The sequence below is a fragment of the Balaenoptera musculus genome, chromosome 13 (assembly GCF_009873245.2).
Source record: "Balaenoptera musculus isolate JJ_BM4_2016_0621 chromosome 13, mBalMus1.pri.v3, whole genome shotgun sequence".
Taxonomy (NCBI): domain Eukaryota; kingdom Metazoa; phylum Chordata; class Mammalia; order Artiodactyla; family Balaenopteridae; genus Balaenoptera; species Balaenoptera musculus.
In genome coordinates, this window is record NC_045797.1 from 38276106 (window position 1) to 38299885 (window position 23780).

Sequence of the window (23780 nt, forward strand, 5' to 3'; positions counted from 1 at the left end):
GCCGCAACGAAAGATTCTGCATGCCTCAATGAAGATCCCATGTGATACAACTAAGACCCGACCTGACACAGCCAAAAAAAAAGTCTTAATTTTGATGAAGTCTGATTTATTATATATTTTTTCTTTTGTTGCCTGTTTTTGGTGTCATACAAGTGAAACCGTTGTCAAATCGAATGTTGTGAAGATTTTATCCAGTGTTTTCTTAAAAGAGTTTTATATATGTCCTGAGTTTAGCTCTTTGATCCATTTTGAGTTAATTTTTGTGTGTGGGATAAGTAAAGGTCTATATTAACTCTTTTGCGTGTGAGTATCCAGTTTCCTGAGCACCTTTTTTTTTTTTTTTTTTTTTTTTGAAAATACTGTCCTTTCTCCATTGAATGGTCTTGGCACTGTTGAAAAATCATTTGACCATTTATGTGAGCTTATATTTCTGAGTTCTCTATTCTACTCCATTGTTATATATGTTTGTCCTTACGTCATTGCCACACTGTTTTAATTATTTTTGTTGTGTTTCAAAGTCTTTTTTTTGAAGATTGTTTTTGGCTTTTCAGAACTCCTTCCAATTCCATATGAATTTGAGCACTGGATTTTCCATTTCTGCCAAAAGGCTCTTGGAATTTTGATAGGGATTGTGATGAATCTGTAGATTGCTTTAGGTAGTATTAACAGTGTTAAGTCTTCCTATTCATGAACATAGGATGTCTTTCCATTTATTTAAATCTTTAATTTCTTTGAGTCGTGTTTTATAGTTTTCACTGTACAGGTCTTTCACCTACTTTGTTTCATTTCTAAGTATTTATTCTTTTTATGCTATTGTAAATGGAATTGCTATCTTAAATTTCTTGTCAGGTATTTCACTGCTGGTATATAGAAACAGCTGAATTTTGCTTGTTGAGCTTGTACTGTATAACTTTGTGAATTTGCTTATTAGCTCTACTAGCTTTCTATGTATATAAAATCATGTCATTTAATGAATAGTTTTACATCTTCCTTTCCAATTGATTTGCTCTTTATTTATTTATTTATTTTTGTGGTCTGATATCTCTGGCTAGAATTTCTATGTAGTGTTGAATGGCAGTGATGAATGCGAGCATCATTGTCTTGTTCCTGATCCTAGGGGAAATTTTTTCAGTCATTGGGTACTGAGTGTGATGTTAGCTGTGGAACTTTTCTTTATTCTTAAAGTTCTGAGAGTTTTTATCATGAAAAGGTGTCGGGTTTTTGTCAGTTGCCTTTTCTGCATCAGTTGAGAAGATTATGTCGCTTTTTTCCTTCTTTCTATTAATAGGATGTATTACAGTAAGTGTTTTTCTTATTGAACTACCCTTGTATTCCTGGAGTAAATCTCACTTGGTCACAGTGAAAATTCCTTTAGTATGCAGTTGTATTTGATTTGCTAATATGCAATTGTATTTGATTTGCTAATATTTTGTGGAGAACTTTAGTATCATTGAAAGAGATATTGCTCTGTGATTTTCTATTCTTATGAAGGCTTTGGTATCAGGTCAGTGCTAGTCTCATAGAATCAGTTAGGAAGTATTTCATTCTCTTCAGTTTGGGGGGAGGGTTTGAGAAGGATTGGCAATAATTTTTCTATAAATGTTTGGTAGAGTGCACTAGTTAAGACCATGTATTTTAGTACTTTGTTGGGAGGTTGATTACTGACTCAGTCTCTTGTTAAAGCTCTATTGACATTTCGCTTTTCTTCTTGAGTCAATTTAGGTAATTTGTAAGGAATTTTTTTTGGCATACAGTTGTTCATGGTATTTTCTTATAATTTTTTTTTTTTTTAACCTCTAAGTTTGGTAGTAATATCCCACTTTCATTTCTGATTTTAGCTATTTACATCTTCTCTCTCCTCTTCTAAAAATATTTTTTAGTCAGTCTAGCAAAAAAGTTTGTTATTTTGTTAATCTTTAGAAGAACCAACTATTGGTTTTGTTAATTTTTAAAAATTGTTTTCCTAATCTGTATTTTATTTATCTGTGTTCTCATCTTTATTATTTCCCTTCTTTTAGCTTTGGGTTTAGTTTATTATTTTTCTAGTTCCTTAAATGATAAAGTTAGGTTGTTGATAATTAGATCTTTTTAAATTTACATTTACATTTAATAAATTTCTGTGCAGTGCTTTTTTGCATCCCATGTATTTTGTTTTGTTGTTTTTTCAAGTCATTTGTTGCTAAATATTTTGATTTCCCTTGTCATTTTTTTCTTTGACCTATTGGTTGTTTAAGAATGTATTATTTAATTTCCATGTATTTGTGAAATTTCTAGTTTTCCTTCTAGTATTGATTTCTTAACTTCATCCTTTTGTGGCCAGAGAAAACACTTTGTATGATATCTATCTTTTTAAATCTGTTGAGACTTGTTTTGTGGCCTAACATATGGTCTGTCCTGGAAAACTGTATTTTAGAGAAGAATACATTCTTTAGAAAAGAATGTTTTCTGCTGTTGTTGTGTGGAGTGTTCTCTCTATATGTCTGTTGGGTTTAATTGGTTTATTGTGCTCTACGAGTTTTCTCTTTCCTTTCTTTTCTTCTGTCTAGTTGTTTTATCCATTATTGAAGTGGGTTATTGACATCTACAACTATTATTGTAGAACTTTCTATTTCTCCCTTAATTTCTGTCAATTTTTGCTTCAGTGTTTATTATATATTCTTGCTATATGGAACCTTTTATTAATGAATGATGTTACCTTTTGTCTCTGTTAACCTTTTTTTTTTTTTTTTTAACCTTTTTTAAAAAAAATATTTAACTGTGGTAGGGAAAAAAACCCCATGAAATTTACCCTCTGAACCATTTAAAAATTCTAATTGTGTTAATTATATTCATATTGTTATGTAACAGATCTCTAGAACTTTTTCATCTTCCAAAACTGAAAGCCTGCACCCATTGAACAACAACTCCCCAATTCTCTTTCCTCACATCTCCTGGTATCCATCATTTGACTCTGCTTCCATCATTCTGTCTATATATTTCATATTAGTGGAATCCTGTAGTATTTGTCCTTTTGTGACTGGCTTATTTCACTCAGCATAATGTCCTCAAAGTTCACCCATGTTCACCATGTTCACCCATGTTGTGGCATGTGACAGGATTTCCTCCCCTTTTTGGCTGAATTATATTCTGTTGTATGTATGTGCCACATTGTATTTATACATTCATTTGTTGATGGGCATTTGTGCTGCTTTCACATCTTAGCTGCTGTAAGTAATGCTGTAGTGAACATGGGTGTGCAAATATCTCTTTGAAATCCCACTTTTAACTCTCTTGGATATATACCCAGGAGTGGGGTTGTTGGAGTATGTGATAATTCTTCTCTTTCTAGTAACTTTTAAAAAATTTAAACTACTTGATTTTAGTATGGTCAGCCCAGCTTTCTTTTGCTCATTATTTACATGGAATATCTTTTTCCATCCTCTCCAGTTTGTGTCTTTGGATGTAAAATGAATCTCTTGAGGACATCATATATTTGTATCATGTTTTTTAATCCATTTTGCTGTTCTTTGTCTTTTGAATGGAGTGTTTAAACCATTTATTTATTTTTAAAACATTTTTATTGAAATATAGTTGATTTACAGTGTTGTGTTAGTTTCAGCAAAGTGTACAGCAAAGTGATTCAGTTATACATATATATAAATATATATATTTTAAAATTCTCTTCCATTTTAGGTTATTATAAGATATTGAGTATAGTTCCCTGTGCGATACAGTAGGTCCTTTTTAATTATCTATTTTATATATAGTACTGTATATATTTCAATCCCTGAACTCCTAATTTATCTCTCTCCCCAAACCATTTATATTTAAAGTAATTACTCAAAGAGGAATTTCATTCTGCCATTTTTCTGTTTGTTTTTTATAGGTCTTTATAGTATTTTTGTCCATTATTTTCCTCCATTACTGCCTTCTTTTTTTAGTTGATTTTTTTGTGGTGAAATATTTTGATTACCTTCTCATTTCCTTTTGTGTGTATTTTATAGATATTTTGTGTATAAAGTGGTAATTACATTTGACATGTTGAAGTTCTTACAATCTAATTTGAATTTATGCCAACTTAAATACCATACAAAAACTTTGTTTCTGTACAGCTCCATCCCCCTTATTTTGTTATTAATATCAAAGATTGCAGTTTTATATAATTTGTGCCCAATTGTGTAGAATAATAATTTTTCTTGTTTTTGTTCTTTAAATCATGTAGGAATTAAAAAATGGAGTTAGAAATGAAAACTATAATAATACTAGCTTTTTGTTGTTGTTGCTGTTCTATTCTCCCAGCATTTTTTTTTTTTTTTAACTTTTTTTGGTTATTTATTTATTTATTTATTTTATGGCTGTGTTGGGTCTTCGTTTCTGTGCGAGGGCTTTCTCTAGTTGCGGCAAGTGGGGGCCACTCTTCATCGTGGTGCGCGGGCCTCTCACTATCGCGGCCTCTCTTGTTGCGGAGCACAGGCTCCAGACGCGCAGGCTCAGTAATTGTGGCTCACAGGCCTAGTTGCTCCGCGGCATGTGGGATCTTCCCAGACCAGGGCTCGAACCCGTGTCCCCTGCATTGGCAGACGGATTCTCAACCACTGTGCCACCAGGGAAGCCCCAATACTAGCTTTTAATTATCTATATATTTACCTTTATCAGAGATGTTTATTTCTTCGCTCTTGTCTAGCTTCCTTTCATTTTATTCTGAAGGACTTCCTGTTGCATTTCTTGCAGGGCAGGTCTAGTTGTGGGTCTAGTTTTGTTTATCTGGAAATGTATTAATTTCTCATTATTTAAGGACAGATTTTGCCAATTGTAGAATTCTCAGTTGAAAGTTTTTTCTCTCACCCTTTAATGTATCATCCTTCTTCCTCTGGCTTCCAAGGTTTGTAATTAGAAATTGGCTGATAGTCTTATTGAGTACCTGTTTTATGTGAATTGCTTAGCTCTTCCTGCTTTCACGATTATTTTATTGTCTTTGTCTTTTAACGGTTCGATTATAATATCTCTTGGTATAACTCTCTGAGTTTATCCTACTGGGAGTGTGTTGAACTTTTTGGATTTGTAGACTTACGTCTTTCCTCAAGTTGAGAAGCTTTTGGCCATTATTTCTTTAAATATACTTTGTGTACCTTTCTTTTCCTCTGGGATTTCTACAACAAGTGTATTGGTAGACTGGGTGGTGTCCCACAGGTCCCTTAGACTCTCTTCACTTTTCTTCATTCTTTTTTCTTTCTCTTCCTTAGATTCAGTAATTTCAGTTGTCATATTTTCTTCAGTTGTCCTGTTTTCAAGTTTGCTTATTCTTCTGCTTGCTCAGATCTGCCTTTGAGCCCCTGTAGTGTATTTTTTATTTCAGTTATTTTACTTTTCAGCATTTCTTTTTGGTTCCTTTTTATAATTTGTCTTTTTAATGATATTCTCATTTTGTTCATGCATTGTTTTCCTGCCTTCGTCCTTTTCCTTTAGCTCTTTTAACATCTTTAAGGGTAGGTGTTTTAAGGTCTTTGTCTAGTAATTCCTATGGGTGAGCATTCTACAAATGATGGGTACATTTGTGTTGATTTATTTTATTTATTTGGATGGGCCATATTTTCCTGTTTCTTTTTATACTTTGTGTTGGTTTTCTTCTTCCTTTGGTTGAAAACACTGAATTTTATAATATGGTAACTTTGGAAAAGAGATTCTCTTCTTTTCTCAGAATTTGTTCTTTTTTAATTGATCCCTAGCCTAAAAATGATCTAATGTGAAAGCTCATGGTCTTTTCAGGTATTTTTCTGAGCTGTGTCTTTCCCTGGGAATGGGCAGTACCTTTCTAAATTGTTCTACATATTTGGTTGATATTGAGTGTCTTAAAAAAACCCTGGTGTGGCTCCTTTAATTCCCCCAGTAGTCACTCTTGCTGATTTGGGTTGAAACAATGGCAGCTAACCTCTGTGCCTGCACCTCACCCATCAGATGTAGTAATCCGAATTCACAACACAGAAGTTTGTTATTTGGACATTATTATTTGGACAAGATCATTATTGCCCACCCATGGCTCCAACAAACTGTACCAGAGTCACATATTGCTGTCCCCACAGCTGCCTGCCATAGGGTCAAGGAGTAGGAAATGGGTAGCTGCTATCACACTGAAGGCTGAAATTGGCCAACATTAACAACAATTTACCAGCCAAGCTTTCCTTTGGGAGCACAAGAGTTCAAATTGGCTATTCCAGAGTTTCAGAATAGTTACATCAGACAGTTTCTGCCAGTAGTACAGTTGCTTTCTAGGTACAGAGCTGGATTCCTGGCACTTCCTGCTCTGCCATCTTCTCTGACATTCTTTTCTTCTCTTTTCTTTTCAATAACTAGTTAAGAAGAGTCTGTGAACCAACTCCACACTGCCATTTTTACCAGGAACTAAAGCCATCAATCTTAATATTTTTTTCCTGACTTTTGGATGTGTCTTCATAAAGTGCATCTTGAAAAGAGCCTTATGTGTCTTTTGCCTCAGTTATAGGATTACATAGTTATCTTTTATGGGTCTTTTACTTAAAAATAACCAAAATTATATCTATTATGAAAATCCCATTTTATTAATATTTACGCTGGTACAAATCAGGAATTTATCACACAGTATGTTTTAATCACATTTTCATTAGGAAAAGTGTAAATCTAATAGTTATTTCTTGACAAAAAGCAAGTATAAACTGTTAGTACAGTCCAATTATAATGTTAATTAATACTATATTAAAATATTCTTAGGTGAGATCTATAAAATCAGCAGACTTATAATTGATAATTCATTTCTCAAAATCAAATGATGTTTTTGGTCTTAAAGTACTGCAGTTGTGTAAAGAACACTGTTGAATTTAATAGTAGCATTGAAGTAAATAGTGTAGTTTATTAGAAGTTACCTCAACATAGAGGAATTCTTCCAGTGTTATTTTATTTTACCTTCTGTTTCAAAATTAGGTTGTGTATATTTATCCTGATAAGATGATGCAGCAGAAGAGAGTTTATATGATTTACACCTGAAAAATATAAAAGTCAGTGTTTTAGAATAGAAATCTATATTTTCTTATAGACTTTTTATGTATTGTAGATAAGTAGGATACATTTTACCTTTGGAGTCCTGAAATTGGGTATTTCTGACCAAGTGAGATTTGTTGCTGTATCTTGATTTAGCAGTTAGCACCTTTGTAGCTGTAAAAGATACTTATTTTACATGACATTGTAATATTTAGTAGTCATATCTTTGTAAATATTATATTTTCTCTCATATTTACATAATTCTGTTTAGTATAACAAAGGAGACTTTCCTAGTGTATATTATGTAGACCTTGATTATAAAGGGGTTGCTATTTTGTACTGTTTTTCAATTAATGACCTTGTTATATAAATACTTTATAACCACTTAATGTGAGAAATATAATACAGTCAATCCTTGATCAACATGGGGATTAGGGACACCTGCTCTCTGCACAGTCGAAAATCCATGTGTAACTTTACAGTTAGCCTTCCGTATCCACAGTTCCATATCTGTGGATCATATAGTACTGTAGTATGTATTTAGTGGAAAAAAAAAAAAAAACTTGTATAAGTGGGTGCACACAATTCAAACCTATGTTGTTCAAGGGTCCACTGTACACTTAAAAAATAATATTTATTTGGTTTTCTCTCCTAATTGTAATTTATTTTATTTTTTATTGCCTACATTTTAATTAACTATTTAAACTTGTTTTTATATTAGTGATATGTTCCTAAATTTAATTGGAATCCTTTTTTATACTTGGATTCCAGAAACTATTTATTGCAGGCTTCCTCCTTGAGGTTAAAAAATTATGCTTGTGGTTTGCTTGGATAAAGTGAAGTTCTGCTTAAGTGGAATTGTATTTTCACAATTTTATGTACTGCAATTTATGACATTTGGTAATTAACATTTTACTAATATATTAAAAAATATCAGTGTACTAGCCAGCTTCTTCACTTTTAAGCTTATATAACTTTTTTGGTGTCAGGTTATTTATTTATGTAGTGTGGTTATTTTTGACTATTGTCTCTACTTTTATTTTCTAGCTGAAACACTGTAGTCGGTATATACATGACTTATTTCCTTCACTCATCAAGAATTTGGATCCAGTACCACTTAGACACCTTCTTAATCTGGTCTCAGCTCTTGAACCAAGTGTTCATACTGAACAGGTAATTCATTCAAAACATAATTTTTTTTTTTTTTGTAAAGTGAAAATTTATTTGTGATTCAGATCATTTAACTTGTAGTTTATTACTGTTGGCATTTCAGTTAGGCAAAGGATATTAAATTTGTTACAGTATTTCCTAAAACCTCTAATTTCAACCTCTCCTCTTTTTTTTTTTTTTTTTTTTTTTTTTAAAGACACTGTACTTGGCATCGATGTTAATTAAAGCATTGTGGAATAATGCGCTAGCAGCTAAGGCCCAGCTATCTAAACAGAGTTCTTTTGCATCTTTACTAAACACTAATCTTCCCATTGGAAATAAGAAAGGTTAGTAAAGTATAATGTAATTTGAAGTAAGTTGTTCATAGCTTATAACTCAAATTTGAAGCAGTTTCTGCAAATTAGTTTCAGTTTAATCTCAATTTTGAAATAAGTTGGAAAGGGAGGTGTTGGTTTTCTTAAAACGTTAATAAATTGGGGTTAGCTCATGTTTTTGGTTTACTGTTCAAATAACAGCAATAACGTTTCAGTAGTTACTGGATCTTCTTCCATTAGTGTTCTTTTAAGAAAAAAAAAACAAAACTATCTCCTAAAAGCTTTAGAGCTTTTGGTTAGAAAACAGTCAACATGATTTCTTTTAGAAATAATTTTGAGAATAGAACATAATGATACATTTCTCTTTCTGTGTTTTCTACTTCAAAGTTTTCTGTCTTTTCAGGTATTTTATGTGTGCTTTTACATGTATAGCTTTCTAGGGTTTCCTAAAACTTTATCAGCTTTACCCCTCTTTTTGTTTCCTGACATCATATACTACCCTTTTCTTAGGCTTTCCTGTGCAGGCACCCACAAGTACTACGACACATGGTGGGGACTTACATTATTGCAGGTTTCCCTACCTATATCTTGTTGATTATGTAATAAAAACAACTGATATGTGCCCCAAAGAAATTCAGTCACTTAGATTATTTCCATCCTGTTTTTTCCTTTTCCTTCAGAGGACGAAGAGCTCAGGAGAGCTGCACCATCACCTTGTAAGTTGAGTCTTAGAAATGTATGGCAAGATGACTTGTAGTTTTATTTTGATGATCATCTAGAGTTAATTAATTTTATATAATATATTTGTATCACAGTCATAAAGTTCATTTTGCATAGGAGATGTAAATCCTGACTACCTATCTATCTTACTTACCCTTTTTGCTTAAATCATTAGTATCCTGACTTTTAATTGAAATCATGTATATCTTCTTTAGAAATAATTGGCAAATGTTAACATATTTCCAGATTATATTTTTGGCTACTTAGCATGAAGCTTTGTTATATCAAAGAATCAAAGGATTATGACATTCTGATAGATCCATGTTAATACAAGTTAGAAGTAAAAAAACCCCATCATTTTAATATAGGGTCACCTGCAGCCAGTCCTCAAAGCAGTGATAACAGCGATACCCATCAAAGTGGAGGCAGTGACATTGAAATGGATGAGCAACTTATTAATAGAACCAAACATGTGCAGCAGCGACTTTCAGATACAGAGGTATGAAAATACTTTTTCCTCCCACTTTAAAAGAGATTTTTTGATTTTTGGGTTTGTGCCATGTTTATCCTTTGAACTGGGAATATAAACATGATGCCAGTTGAGGCCTTTCCTATCTTTTAAGTATCATTGAGGTTCTTTGCTTTTCTTTGAGTTTTTAATTCCATTTTGTATTGTTCAATGCAGTTTGTCAGGACTGTGGCAGCCTTTTAAAAAAGTACAATGTGTTAATGTCATTTACTTTTTTCTTACTAGTTTAAATGTTTATTTAAATCTCTTTGTTTCTAAATATAGGAATCCATGCAGGGAAGTTCTGATGAAACTGCCAACAGTGGTGAAGATGGAAGCAGTGGTCCTGGTAGCAGTAGTGGACATAGTGATGGATCTAGCAATGAGGTGAATTCTAGCCATGCAAGCCAGTCAGCAGGGAGCCCTGGCAGTGAGGTACAGTCAGAAGACATTGCAGATATTGAAGCCCTTAAAGAAGAAGATGAAGATGACGATCATGGTCATAATCCTTCTAAAAGCAGTTGTGGTACAGATCATCGGAACAGGAAATTAGAAAGTCAAGCAGGCATTTGCTTAGGGGATTCCCAAGGTCCATCAGAAAGAAGTGGGACAAGCAATGGAACAGGAAAGGACCTGGTTTTTAACACTGAGTCAGTTCCATCAGTAGATAATCGAATACGAATGCTAGATGCCTGTTCACACTCTGAAGACCCAGAACATGATATTTCAGGGGAAATGAATGCTGCTCATATAGCACAAGCATCTCAGGAATCTTGTATTACACGCACTGGGGACTTTCTTGGGGAGACTATTGGGAATGAATTATTTAATTGTCGGCAGTTTATTGGTCCACAGCATCACCACCACCACCACCACCATCATCACCACCACGATGGGTAAGTCTACCTAAAAATAAAACAGCTTACATTTCCTTTAGGGAGTTAATTATAGCCTATATTTATTCAATTGCGATATATTCTAGATCAGTGCTGTCCAGTAGGAATATAATGTGAGCTACAAATGCATGCCATTAATGTAAGCTGCAAATGCATGCCATAAGTATGTAATTTTTAATTTTCATTAATTAGTTAATTTATTTTTGGCCACGCCCTGCAGTTTGCAGGATCTTAGTTCCCCAACCTGGGATTGAACCCATGCCCCACTGCAGTGGAAGCATGGAGTCTTAACCACTGGATCGCCAAGGAAAGTCCCAATTTTTAATTTCCTAATGGGTACATTTTAAAAAGCAAGATGAAACCGATAAGATTAATTTTAATTATAAATTTTATTTAAAGCAGTAATATCCAAAATATCATATATCCACATGTAATCCGTGTAAAATTTTTAATATAATTTTTTTTTGTACTAGGTCTTCAATAATCTGTGTATATTTAATACTCCTAACATCTTCGTTTAGACCAGCCATTTTTTACATGTGCAGTGGCCACAGGTGGCTAGTGGCTGTTGTATTGGACAACACAGATCTAGATCTTCAATTCCTTGTAATAATTGCCTAATAGTAGATAGTAAATTGCTTGTGGAAACTTCCATTAAAGTGTGATCATGAAAAGGGAAATTTTATGCACATTCTAATTTTAGGATATTAATAAGGATAAAGCCTCAGCATAAAGCTTTTTGATTATCTGTGAAATACACCTGTGGTGTTTAATAGTAAGTGATTCTGTCATTTACTAGTGTTACAGTATTGGGCAAGGTACTTAGTTGTTCTTACTATCATTTTCTCATCTATAAAATAGGAACAGTAGTACCTATCTCATGGGCTTATTGTGAGCATTTCATGGGCTGATACGATTGGCACATAATAAGAACTTAATAAATATTAGCTGCTATTTATTATTACTGTCATTGCAAGTAGTAATATTTGAGTTAATGATGAAGTAGGGGTATGTAGTTTATCAGGATTTATCTTAGATCTGACTATTTGCCAGGCCTTTCAGAATTTAATATGGTTGTTTGGGAGAACTACACATCCATACATATTCCTACTTTATTTCCTTTGCCTTTTTCTTCTTATCATTAACCCATATGAGTTTACAGTAATGTTTCTTAATCTTGGCAGTATTGATGTTTTGGGCCAGGTAATTCTGTGTTTTGGATTTACAGCAATGTGAATGCTGCCCTCTGCCTTGTAGGATGGATGTTTAGCAGCATCCCTAGCCTCTAGGCCTACATACTAGAGGAATCTCCCAAGTTGAGATAACCAAAAATTGTCTCTAGACATTGCCAGATGTCCCCTTGGCCTTCTGTTTGAGAACCACTGGCTTATGGTCTGACATTACAGAACTGCACATTCAGAGTTCTCCCCAGGACATACTGAAGACAAAGCAATTAGTTCATAAAACTGAGGAGGGTAGTATGTTCAGTTTGGTACACTGTAAATCTCTTTTAGGGTTCACACCAACCCTCTACCTGAAAAGACCTAATGATTTAATTTTTTTATGTTAGCCATTTCCATATTCTCTTTGTATGGGTACCATTTGTGAGTCTCTAAATCAATCCTGAACTTTTCTTCTTCGTGTTATTTTTATCATTTTGTCTTTACATCTTTAGAGCACCCTGTATGGTATGTTTTAGAAGCGAGGGCTTAATAGGTGTTTATTGAGTTAAAAGTCCCTCAGTTAATACTAACCACATCGAGATTGCAGCTGTAAATTGAAATTTTTTTCCTGGTAGTTGTCTGATTTGATTCTGCAGTTGGATGAACAAATGTAAATAAATTTTAAGGTTTCACTTTAAGATTTGAGTTTATAAAAAAATTAACAGTTAAGTTTACTGGTTTTTTTTTTTTCCTATAATTATTCTCTTTGAAGTTGTTTTAGTGAAGTGTGTTGATGGGCCAGATAATATGTAGGTATATTGTATAATTAATATATAGTGCTGACTTTGTGGGCTTTTTATTTTTTGTAAAGCTGTCAATATTCCATATTGTTAACAAACAAATGTAGCTTTATTCTTGAGTGGGTTGTAACTTGTGCCAAATGTTTTGAGAGATATTTTTTGTGATTCACAATGTGTGTTTAAATTTGTAATTGCTAACTTTGTACTCCTCTCTGTGTTACAGTCATATGGTTGATGATATGCTAAGTGCAGATGATGTCAGTTGCAGCAGCTCCCAGGTCAGTGCAAAATCAGAAAAAAATATGGCTGATTTTGATGGTGAAGAATCTGGGTGTGAAGAGGAGCTAGTTCAGATTAATTCACATGCAGAGCTAACATCTCATCTCCAACAACATCTTCCCAATTTAGCATCTATTTACCATGAACATCTTAGTCAAGGTAAGGTTCTGTAGTAAGTAAAATTATTCCTTTATTTAAAATAGGAATAATTTATATAACACATTGTTAAAAGGAATCAGCAGTCAATGTTTTGTTACTTCAATGTTTTTGCCAAATAATTTTCATATTATAGTTTTTTTCCTCAAGGAAATGAAATTATTATGAATACTCCATCATGAATATGAAGGCTGCAGTTCCATCAAGAGATATTTAACAAGGAAAAGAAATAAAAAATAATATGTATAAAAATTATAGCTTTGTATTTGAGAAAATATATGGCTGCATTAGATTTTATATTCAGGAATCTTAGGACTTAAAAGTAGGAGATTACACAGAATCACATGTTGTATGACTCCATTTACATAAAAGGACTAAGATAGGCAAATCTGTAGAGATAGAAAGTATAGATTAGTGGTTCCCTGTGGCTAGTGAGGATTGGGAGAAATAAGAGGAGGGGTGACTGCTAAAGGGTGAGGTGTTTCTTTCATCTGGGGTGATGAAAATGTTCAAAAAACCATGGCTCTGATCACTCTAAATCAGTCTTAAAAAGATGATAGGACATGACCAAACTCTAAAGAATAGAGGTTAGAAGAGGTTAAAGAATAGTAGGAGATAAAGGAGGAAAGGGAGAAAAATTAAGAGGGAAAACAGTTCTAGAATTGGCAATTTAAAGGTCCATATCCAACCTCTTGCTTGGTTACATACCATCAGCACTTGCTAGCCTAGGACATGGGTTTTGGGATGCCAGTAAATTATAAACTAAGTAAACCAGGTAGATTAGGTTTATGCTTTTAAAGCCACGATCAGACTTGGAGGTGCAATTTGTGGATCTTGGCAACAACTTTCTGATTTCAAATGTTACTTGCGTATAATCTAGATAAGGTTATTTTGACTTTTTTCCCCCCCTTTTTTTTGGCCGTGCTGCGTGGCTCGCGGGATCTCAGTTCCCCGACCAGGCGCCGAACCCAGGCCCTCAGCAGTGAGAACGCGGAGACCTAACCACTGGACTGCCAGGGAATTCCCTATTTTGACATTTTTGTTGTTATTGTGGTTGTTGAGAAATGAATGGGTTAAGATTGAGGTCAGTTTAATTTTATACCATATTTATTAAATTTTCACCATTCTTCTATTCTTAACCCATTTTCCTTTTATTCAGTATTGTACATATTTTTTTACTATACGAAGTTAGAAATTGAGCAAAATATTAGACGTATTAATGCTCTCCAAATCTACCTTGTATTACTGTGTATTTAATACTATAGAGAACTCTTCCAACACAGTAAGACAAACAATACAATTTAAAAATGGACAACAGGTATGAATAAATTTAGTTAATTCATAAATGAAGATATAAAAATGGTCAGTAAATACATGAAAAGATGTTCAATATCTACAGTCATCTGGGAAATTCAACTTAAAACTACAACTGGATATTTCTACTCATTTGGGATGGGTAAAAAATTAAGGACTTGATATCAAATGACGCTAAGGATGCAGAGCAACTACAGCTCTCATACATTGCTGTGAAGGAGCTTAAAATAGTACAGGCAGTTTAGAGTACTGTTTTAGCAGTTTCTTTTAAAGTTAAACTTATACTTACCATATGACTCAGCAATTCCTATTCTAGGTATTTACCCAAGAGAAATGAAAACATACGTCCACAAAAAGATTTGTACCTGAATGTTCATAACTGCTTCATTTGTGAACCTCAGCTGGAATTAACTGGTAGATAAACAAATTGTTGTATATTCACAGTGGAATAAAAAGGAAAGAGCTACTGATACGTTCAACACCATGGCTGAATATCAAGAAACATTCTAAGCAAATGAAGCTAGACAGAAGAATACATACTGTATATCATTTATATGCACTTCTAAAATTTCCTAAAGTAATTTATAATGGTTGACATCTACTCAGTGATTGGTGGTGGGGATTGATTGTAAAGGGACACGAGAACTTTTTGGGGTGATAGAAATGTTCTGGATCTTGATTATGTATTTACATTGTATTTTAATAAAATTAATTTAAAAAAGTAAATACCAAAACAAATAAACCAAACAAACCCCAAACTTAAAAAGTCAAGCTACAAACTGGGAGAAATATTTGCAAATCATATATCTAATAAAAGGCTTGTATCCAGACCATATAAGAACTTTTACAACTCAGTAGTCAGACAACTTAATTAAAAATTGGGAATTGATTTATTTCACCAAAGAAGGTACGCAAATGGCTAATAAGCACATGAAAAGATGCCTAGCATCATTAGTCATTAGGGAAATTAAAATTAAAGACCAGAATGAGATTCTACTGCATATCTACTAGAATGGCTAAAATTAAAAAGAGCGACCATACCTATGTGTTGGAAAAGTTTGGCAGTTTCTTCAAATTTTAAACATACGTGTTTACCTTATGACCCAACAATTCCACTTCTAAGTATTTACCCTAAAGAAAAGAAAGCACATGTCTATACAAAGACTGGTTACATCAGTGTTATGGCAGCATTATTCATATTAGACAAAAACTGGAAACTATCCAAATTTTCAGTAATTGGTAGATATATAAACAATATTTTCATATAATGGAATATTATTCTGTATTTAAAAGGAACACACTACTGATAGGTGCTTCAACATGGATGAACCTCAGACATTTTGCTAAGTGAACAAAGTCAGACATAAGAGTATACATATGTATTGTATGATTCCATTTATATGAAATTTCTAGAAAAGGCTAATTTATGGGGATGGAAGAACAGACTAGGGCTCGAGAATGGGATCAGGGATTAAATGTAATTAGGTATGAGGGAATGCTTTAGGGTGGTGAAAGTGTTCTAAAACGGAATTATGGTGAAGGTTGCATAATTCTCATTTTAATGAAATCAAAGTACATGTACAGTTTAAGAGGGAAATTTCATGGTAAAGCTGTTAAAGACAAAGAAGCATTTTTGCTTAATATAACAGAGCTAGGGAGAATTTATAGTCTGGCAGTCAGAAAGTCTGAATTATTATAATAGACGCTTTGAATTTAATTGAATGTTTTGAGTAAATCATCTCAAAAAAATCTTTAGGTATAAGACACTTTACAGAAGTTCATTTAGAGGAACGTCCCTTGGCTATATAGTTAATTCAGTTAAATTTTCTTCTTAATGTTTAATTTGGGTTTCAAATATTTATATACAGTTCTCTTGACATGTGGAAAACATTAAATAATCATACTTATTAGTAATAGTGAGGAGACTATGAAATAGTGGCGAGGCTATGAAAACTTTTCTTATTTTGCTTTAGTAGTATCAAACTCTAAACAGTACTATTCTGTCTCATTCATAAAGCAACTGTGTTAATCTTGTTTTTATCTTGTGATGTAAGAAGAGATTTATTGTTATACTTCACTTTGAATTTGTTAACTTTATGAATGCTGTAGTTCACTTTACAATTTCAGTCAACTGCATTCTCTATAGTGTGTTATATTTTGCCCCTTCAGGACCTACAGTTCATAAACATCAATTCAGCAGTAATGCTGTAACAGACATTAATTTGGATAACGTTTGCAAGAAAGGAAACACTTTGTTGTGGGATATAGTCCAAGATGATGATGCAGTAAGTTATTTAATAAAGCCAAAAGACTACAAAATTACAGCAAAATGCATTCAGTATAAACAGTAACTTTATGTATATACATTTTTTGTAGGTTAATCTTTCTGAAGGATTAATAAATGAAGCAGAGAAACTTCTCTGTTCCTTAGTATGTTGGTTTACGGATAGACAGATTCGAATGAGATTCATTGAAGGTTGCCTTGAAAATTTAGGAAACAACAGGTAAATAGGAATTTAAAATTTTTTATGCAATAATCATATACATAATCAGTATTCTTATTGACCTAGATATGGTGGGTTCGTAGCATTTAATGTGCCATTATCAACCTATTTATTTTAGTAATTGTGGTTTTTATATTAGTTCTAAACTGTTTTCCCCCACAGGGTTTATATGTTACCACACAGTCTTGCTTTTTTCATCACTTTTCAACACTCTTGATTAGATCCCCTCCAACAGAGACAAAGGAATACTGTCTTCTTGATTCTGGGAACATGGTGGTGATTACTCTATTTTCAGATTACAGTTTAAATGTTCTCGAACTGTTTATATAAAGGAAGCTAAATACGATAAGTGAAGTTAAACTTAAGCTGAAATATAAACATTTTGTTAATGGCATTGTTCTTCCATCTGGGTGGATCTTTTGACTTCTGTAGTGCACAAAGAATTAGGTTAGTTGTGTTTTTTCCCTAGTTTGAATTCTGCTATATATTTATATACTTCTTATTGGGGCTCAAATAATTACCACAAGTTTCTTGATTTTCAGTTCTGTTCTGTTGATACAGTCTCCAGTTTCCCTTATACTGCTCTGATAATATTGTTCCATTCTCTGATGTAGTGAATTAGGTTATTAATTGAATATATATTTTTTTTTAATTTTTTTTTTTGTGTATGATTTTTGGCTGTGTTGGGTCTTTGTTGCTGCGCGTGGACTTTCTCTAGTTGCGGCGAGCGGGGGCTGCTCTTTGTTGTGGTGCGTGGGCTTCTCATTGTGGTGGCTTCTCTTGTTTCAGAGCATGGGCTCTATAGTGCATGGTCTTCAGTAGATGCGGCGCGTGGGCTCAGTAGTTGTGGCTCGTGAGCTCTAGAGCGAAAGCTCAGTAGTTGTGGCGCACAGACTTAGTTGCTCCGTGGCATGTGGGATCTTCCTGGACCAGGGCTCCAACCCGTGTCTCCTGCATTGGCAGGCGGATTCTTAACCACTGTGCCACCAGGGAAGCCCCTAATTGAGTATATTATATTAATATTTTCAGCTTACCTCTGCCCAGGCTCAATATAAATGTCTAATTTTATTGAATATTTAACTGCTTCAAAAATTTTTTTTACCTAATTGAATTAGAAAAAGTAAGTGCAATATTTAGTTTTCTTCTTTTGATCTTTAAAGGGCTATAATTGGAACAATCACAATAGAAAAATTGCTTATTCATGCAGGTATAAGAAACCACTAATAGACCCCTGTTAGTGGATCAGTTGCCTCATTTGGCATATATTCTTTAAAAGGAATGCTTTTAATGGGTGGATGGTATTATAGAAATTAGTTTAAAAATGTTTTGTCTTTTAAATATGTTTAAAAATATTTATTTATTATTTATTTATTGTGGCTGCTCTGGGTCTTAGTTGCTATGTGCGGGATCTTCATTGCAGTACGTGAGATCTTTGTTGCGGCATGCGGACTCTTAGTTGCGGCATGCGAACTTAGTTGAGGCATGCATGCTGGATCTAGTTCCCCAACCAGGGATTGAACCTGGGCCCCCTACATTGGGAACGCAGAGTCTTACCCACTGGACCACCAGGGAAGTCCCTAAAATGTTAATTGTCTTTTAAAAGTCTTTGTGAAGGTAATGAACACTTTTTTAAGTTGTATCAATTTTTATTCCCCAAAAGTACATCTGCATATCCTGTGGCCCAGCAGTTCCACTGCTAAGTATGTGCCTTTTTAAAAAAAATTATTATTTATTTATTTATTTATGGCTGTGTTGGGTCTTCGTTTCTGTGCGAGGGCTTTCTCCAGTTGCGGCAAATGGGGGCCACTCTTCATCGCGGTGCGCGGGCCTCTCACTATCGCGGCCTCTCATGTTGTGGAGCACAGGCTCCAGACGCGCAGGCTCAGTAATTGTGGCTCACGGGCCCAGTTGCTCCGCGGCATGTGGGATCTTCCCAGACCAGGGCTTGAACCCGTGTCCCCTGCATTGGCAGGCAGATTCTCAACCACTGTGCCACCAGGGAAGCCCCAGTATGTGCCTTTTAATAATACATCCAGGTCACCAAAAGACACATTCAAGAATGTTCATAAAAGCGTTATTCAAAATAACTATTCTTTGTACTGCTATTCAAATGACAAAAAAAGAATAGGAAGGAAAATTAAACTGTGGACTGTTTGTTGAATGAAATAGTATATATATAGTAGTAACAATGAAAGCACTACAACTGCATGGAATAGTGTGGTTGAATCTCACAGATACAATGTTGAGTGAAAGAAGCAGATACAATGTTGAGTGAAAGAAGCCAGATGTAAAAAAGTATATCTCTATTACTCTGTTTATATAGAATTTAAAAACAGGAAAACTGGGACTTCCCTGGTGGCGCATTGGTTAAGAATCCGCCTGCCAATGCAGGGGACACGGGTTCGAGCCCTGGTCCGGGAGGATCCCACATGCTGCAGAGCAACTAAGCCTGTGCGCCACAACTGCTGAGCCTGCGCTGTAGAGCCCATGAGCCACAGCTACTGACCCCGCGTGCCACAGCTATTGAAGCCCGCACACCTAGAGCCTGTGCTCCGCTACAGGAGAAGCCACCGCAATGAGAAGCTCGTGCACTGCAATGAAGAGTAGCCCCTGCTCGCCGCAACTAGAGAAAGCCTGCACACAGCAACGAAGATGCAATGCAGCCATAAATGAATAAATTAAAAAAGAAAATCAGGAAAACTATTGTATTTAATAGTCAGGATAATGGTTACTCTTGGGTTGTTAGTGACTGGAAAGGGGGCATATCCCAAGGCTTTTGGGATGCTGGTAATGATTTCTTTCTTGATGTTGGTGCATGTTACACAGGTATGTTCACCTGCTAATATTTTGAACTGTCACTTAGGTTTATACATGTTTTTTCATGTATGTTACTTCAATAAAAAGGAAAAAAGCTATGTGAAAGATGAAATATCATGTAGCCTTTAAGAGTCAAATGTTTTCAAAGATTATATAATGATATGGGCATATACTTATAGGCCCGTTTGTTTAAAAGATTGCAAGCAATATGTGAGACTGTAGAATGGTTATTTCTGGGAGGAATCAGTTAATTTTTTCTTCTTTATGGTTTTCTATTTTCTAATTTTTCCATAATGAGCATATATTTTTCTAAGTAGTGTAGCTTAAAAGAGACAAAAGGAAAATTCTGTGTATAAAATGGAGAATCGTCAATTTGGATTTTTATTAAGCTTTAATTTGTTCACTCCCAAATCACTTGAAGTTGAAGCATTTTTCATTTGTTGGAGGCAATCCTATACCTAATCATAGTTACTTAATGGTTTATTGATATATAGTAAACGTAACTATTATATTGATGTTAATTTTGGCCTCAGAATTTACTCAGACGGTTGCTGTATGTATTACGCTAGGCCTATTATTTTTTTATTTTTTTATTTTTTTAATTTTATTTTTTGCTGCGTTGGGTCTTCGTTGGTGCGCGCGGGCTTTCTCTAGTTGTGGCGAGCGGGGGCTACTCTTCGTTGTGGTGCGCAGCCTTCTCATCACGGTGGCTTCTCTTGTTGCGGAGCATGGGCTCTAGGCTCACGGGCTTCTGTAGTTGTGGCTCGCAGGCTCTAGAGCGCAGGCTCAGTAGTTGTGGCACGCGGGCTTAGTTGCTCTGTGGCATGTGGATCTTCCCGGACCAGGGCTCGAACCCATGTCCCCTGCATTGGCAGGCGGATTCTTAACCACTGAGCCACCAGGAAAACCCTAGGCCTATTATTAATTGGTCATATATGCCAGTACTTAGAGCATAGTGGCATTTTTTAGCCTGTGTCATATGCAACACATCCAGCGTATACCGGCTGAACTTACTGAAGTTATCATGCAAACTGAAAAATAATTAATTTTTTTAAACATTATTAGTTTTGGTTTCCTGATAAACTAGTGTTTTGTTTTTTTTAACATCTTTATTGGAGTATAATTGCTTTACAATGTTGTGTTAGTTTCTGCTGTATAACAAAGTGAATCAGCTATATTTATACTTTTATCCACATATCCCTTCCCTCTTGCACCTCCCTCCCACTTTCCCTATCCCACCCCTCTAGGTGGTCACAAAGCACCGAGCTTATCTCCCTGTGCTATGCAGCTGCTTCCCACTAGCTATCTATTTTACATTTAAACCAGTGGTTTTTAATGGGGGTGATTTTTTTCTCCCTAGGCAGTATCAGTGTCGAGATATTTTTGGTTGTCACATTAATGAATGGAATTGGAGATGTTACTTGGGGCTAGGGATGCTACTAAACATCCCTCAATGCAGAGGACAGCTTTTCACAACAGAATTGTGTGAAGTGTCAGTATTGATATCAGAGTTTGAGAAATCCTATTCTGAACACAAGAATCCTTTCTCCAAGGATTCCTCTCCCCCTGAGTTTGCCATCACAGTAGGAAAGGAATGTTGCACAAGGGTGTTTATATTAATAGGAAAGCTCTTCCTTACGTTGAAACAAATGGGCCACTGAAATCTTAACTCATTTACCATTTTCCTGACATTTGACCGAAAAAACCCCACAGATGTCTGCTTCTTGATGTCAATTTTTTATGTAGTTTACACAGGTTTTATGTTTCTTTTTATTTTCTCTATGTTGACTTTTTAATTTTCCTTCTAGTTCCTCACTTGCCATGGATTATAGACCTGTCACCAATTTTTGTTTGTTTTTGCTGTTCTATGGTCTTATTACAGTTTATTTCACAAAATGAACTTAGCTTTCTTTTGAACAGTAATATGGGCTCATTACTTCTTGGGAAGCATAGAGATCTGAAAAAGGAACAGTCTCCCATAAATCACCCATAATTCTGCCATTTATACGGAACCCACTGTTAACACTTTAAAACACTTTTTAAAGTTTTTAAAGTGTTTACACTTTAAAACACTTTAAACATGCAGTATGTGCCTTATGCACATTTAGCCTTAGGCAGATTGTTTTATAAGGCATATAACATTTCAGCGGTGCAGGAGGTTTAAAGTTACACACGGAAACACATAGTAGACTGGTTTGCAGAATGTTTTCATAAAGTGAGAGCATGAGGTAGACAGTAGCTCCCACAATGAAAAATCCATTACTTTTCAGCTTGGTATTTGTTACCTTGGGTGAATGAGATAAGACTGCTATCTAGTGAGTAGGGTGGAAGTAGGAGTTGGGTTGCAATCAGCCCCTTTGGTGTTCTGTGTTTACTAGAAGGCAGGTTCACATGCAGGTTCACATCCTGGGCTAGGTACCTCCTGAAATTCTGTGGCTTCTTGAGAATTGATTTGACACTCTGTCTGGGAACCTATCCAGTATGCTATTTTTTTGCCATTCTTTATGCAGTAGGTAGTATAACCCATGTGTGAAACTTTTTGCCTTTGAATACAAAAGAAAAAATGCTCACGTGTCAGGGATTCTGTTTACATAAATAAAGGTTCATATAATTAAGAAATGCATGGTACTATGTACTTTTTTTTGGTTTTGTTTTCTCTCTGTAAAGACTATATTATATACAGCATTTCTTGTCAACTCTTGGTATATACTATAGATTAAAATGACTGAGGGACTTCCCTGGTGGTCCAGTGGCTAAGACTCCATGCTACCAATGCAGGGGGCCTGGGTTCGATCCCTGGTCAGGGAACTAGATCCCACATGCCGCAACTAAGAGTTTGCCTGCTGCAGCTAAGAGATCCGGCATGCTGCAACTAAAAAGATCCCGCACGCAGCAACAAAGATCCTGTGTGCCACAACTAAAACCCGATGCAGCCAAATAAGTAAATATTTTTAAATAAATAAATTGACAGTAGCATTTTGTAGAACACACCAGTCTTCTTCAAATATGGAGTCTAGGATTAGGAAAAAATCGTCCAAATGTAACTTTAACTGTGAAGACCACTAGCAAATGTGTTCATTCTACTAAAGCAATATAAAGTTGCATTGGTAATTCTTAGAGTCACACCACACTATTGTATAAGTAATAAGCTTCAACAAAGGTTGCAACAAAACCTTTGCATCAAGCAAAGAACCAGGGCAGTCTAAGGTAGTAATAGCATTTTTCTTGAGTCTAAAATTAGTGCAGTGATCCCTTTGTACCTGTGGGGGATTGGTTCCAGGATCCCCCTGCAGATACCAAAATCTTCAGGTGCTCAAGTCCTTTATATAAAATAGGGTAGGACAGTTAGCTCTGTATCCTGTCCTGCAGGACAGGAACCTGCATATGGGCTGACTGTATCTTGTTACTCTGGACCATTGAACCTTTTCATCTTAAACATATTGTTGCCTAGGGTTGTGTGGTTTGGTATTTGAAATTTTCACTCTTGGAAGAATTTGTGAATGTAAGTTTGAATATAACAGTAATTTTGATGTTTTTCATAAGCATATCAGCAGTCAAAACTATTTGGGCAAAAAAGTTGATAAGTCAAGGTGTAATATCTCATAGTTGTTATAGGAGAAGTGCTATGACATTATTTTATTTATTTTATTTTAAAAAAATTAAATTTTTTATTGGGTGTAGTTGATTTACAGTGTTGTGTTTCTGCTGTACACCATGATATAATTTTACTTGGAATAAGTTGGTATATGTGATCTTGTGAAGTTTCCTTTATTATTGGAATATAAATTATTATTGTCAACAAACAAATACATGATCTTACCCCGTTTGTAAATATTTTACTAATTTTCATTCTATAATCAGTACTTTATATCATTTTCCTTTCAAATTTATCAGTTTAAATAAAGTGTTCCAGAGTTTTGGGATCACTTTGATTCTGGATTTGGTCATTTCTTACATTCTTAAATTTATGGCACTTAAAATATGTCTCTTTTCTGTTCTTTGAAATCTTTTTTTGAGGAGAAAAATTTGGAGTTTTCCTGAATCTTCGGAAAAACTTGTAAAAACTGTTTTAGTCACGTAAGATGTAATTATTAATAATTCAGTGTTTTTATTATGAATTGTGGAGAAAAGCATTCCTCTTAGGTAGGA

At 34.6% G+C, this 23780-nt stretch overlaps 1 protein-coding gene across 7 annotated transcripts in view; it reads left to right on the forward strand.

The window, feature by feature from the left end:
* Positions 1-23780, forward strand: part of USP34 (ubiquitin specific peptidase 34) — a 236854-nt gene that overhangs the window by 95120 nt on the left and 117954 nt on the right. For 6 of the 7 annotated variants that reach the window (XM_036873004.1, XM_036872997.1, XM_036873001.1 and 3 more), the window contains exons 11-18: positions 8038-8163; positions 8357-8486; positions 9155-9190; positions 9563-9693; positions 9988-10598; positions 12785-12999; positions 16480-16595; positions 16687-16814. In XM_036873004.1, the coding sequence (XP_036728899.1) occupies positions 8038-8163; positions 8357-8486; positions 9155-9190; positions 9563-9693; positions 9988-10598; positions 12785-12999; positions 16480-16595; positions 16687-16814 (1493 nt within the window). The remainder of the gene's footprint in view (positions 1-8037; positions 8164-8356; positions 8487-9154; positions 9191-9562; positions 9694-9987; positions 10599-12784; positions 13000-16479; positions 16596-16686; positions 16815-23780) is intronic. The other variant, XM_036872998.1, reaches the window with a different exon arrangement.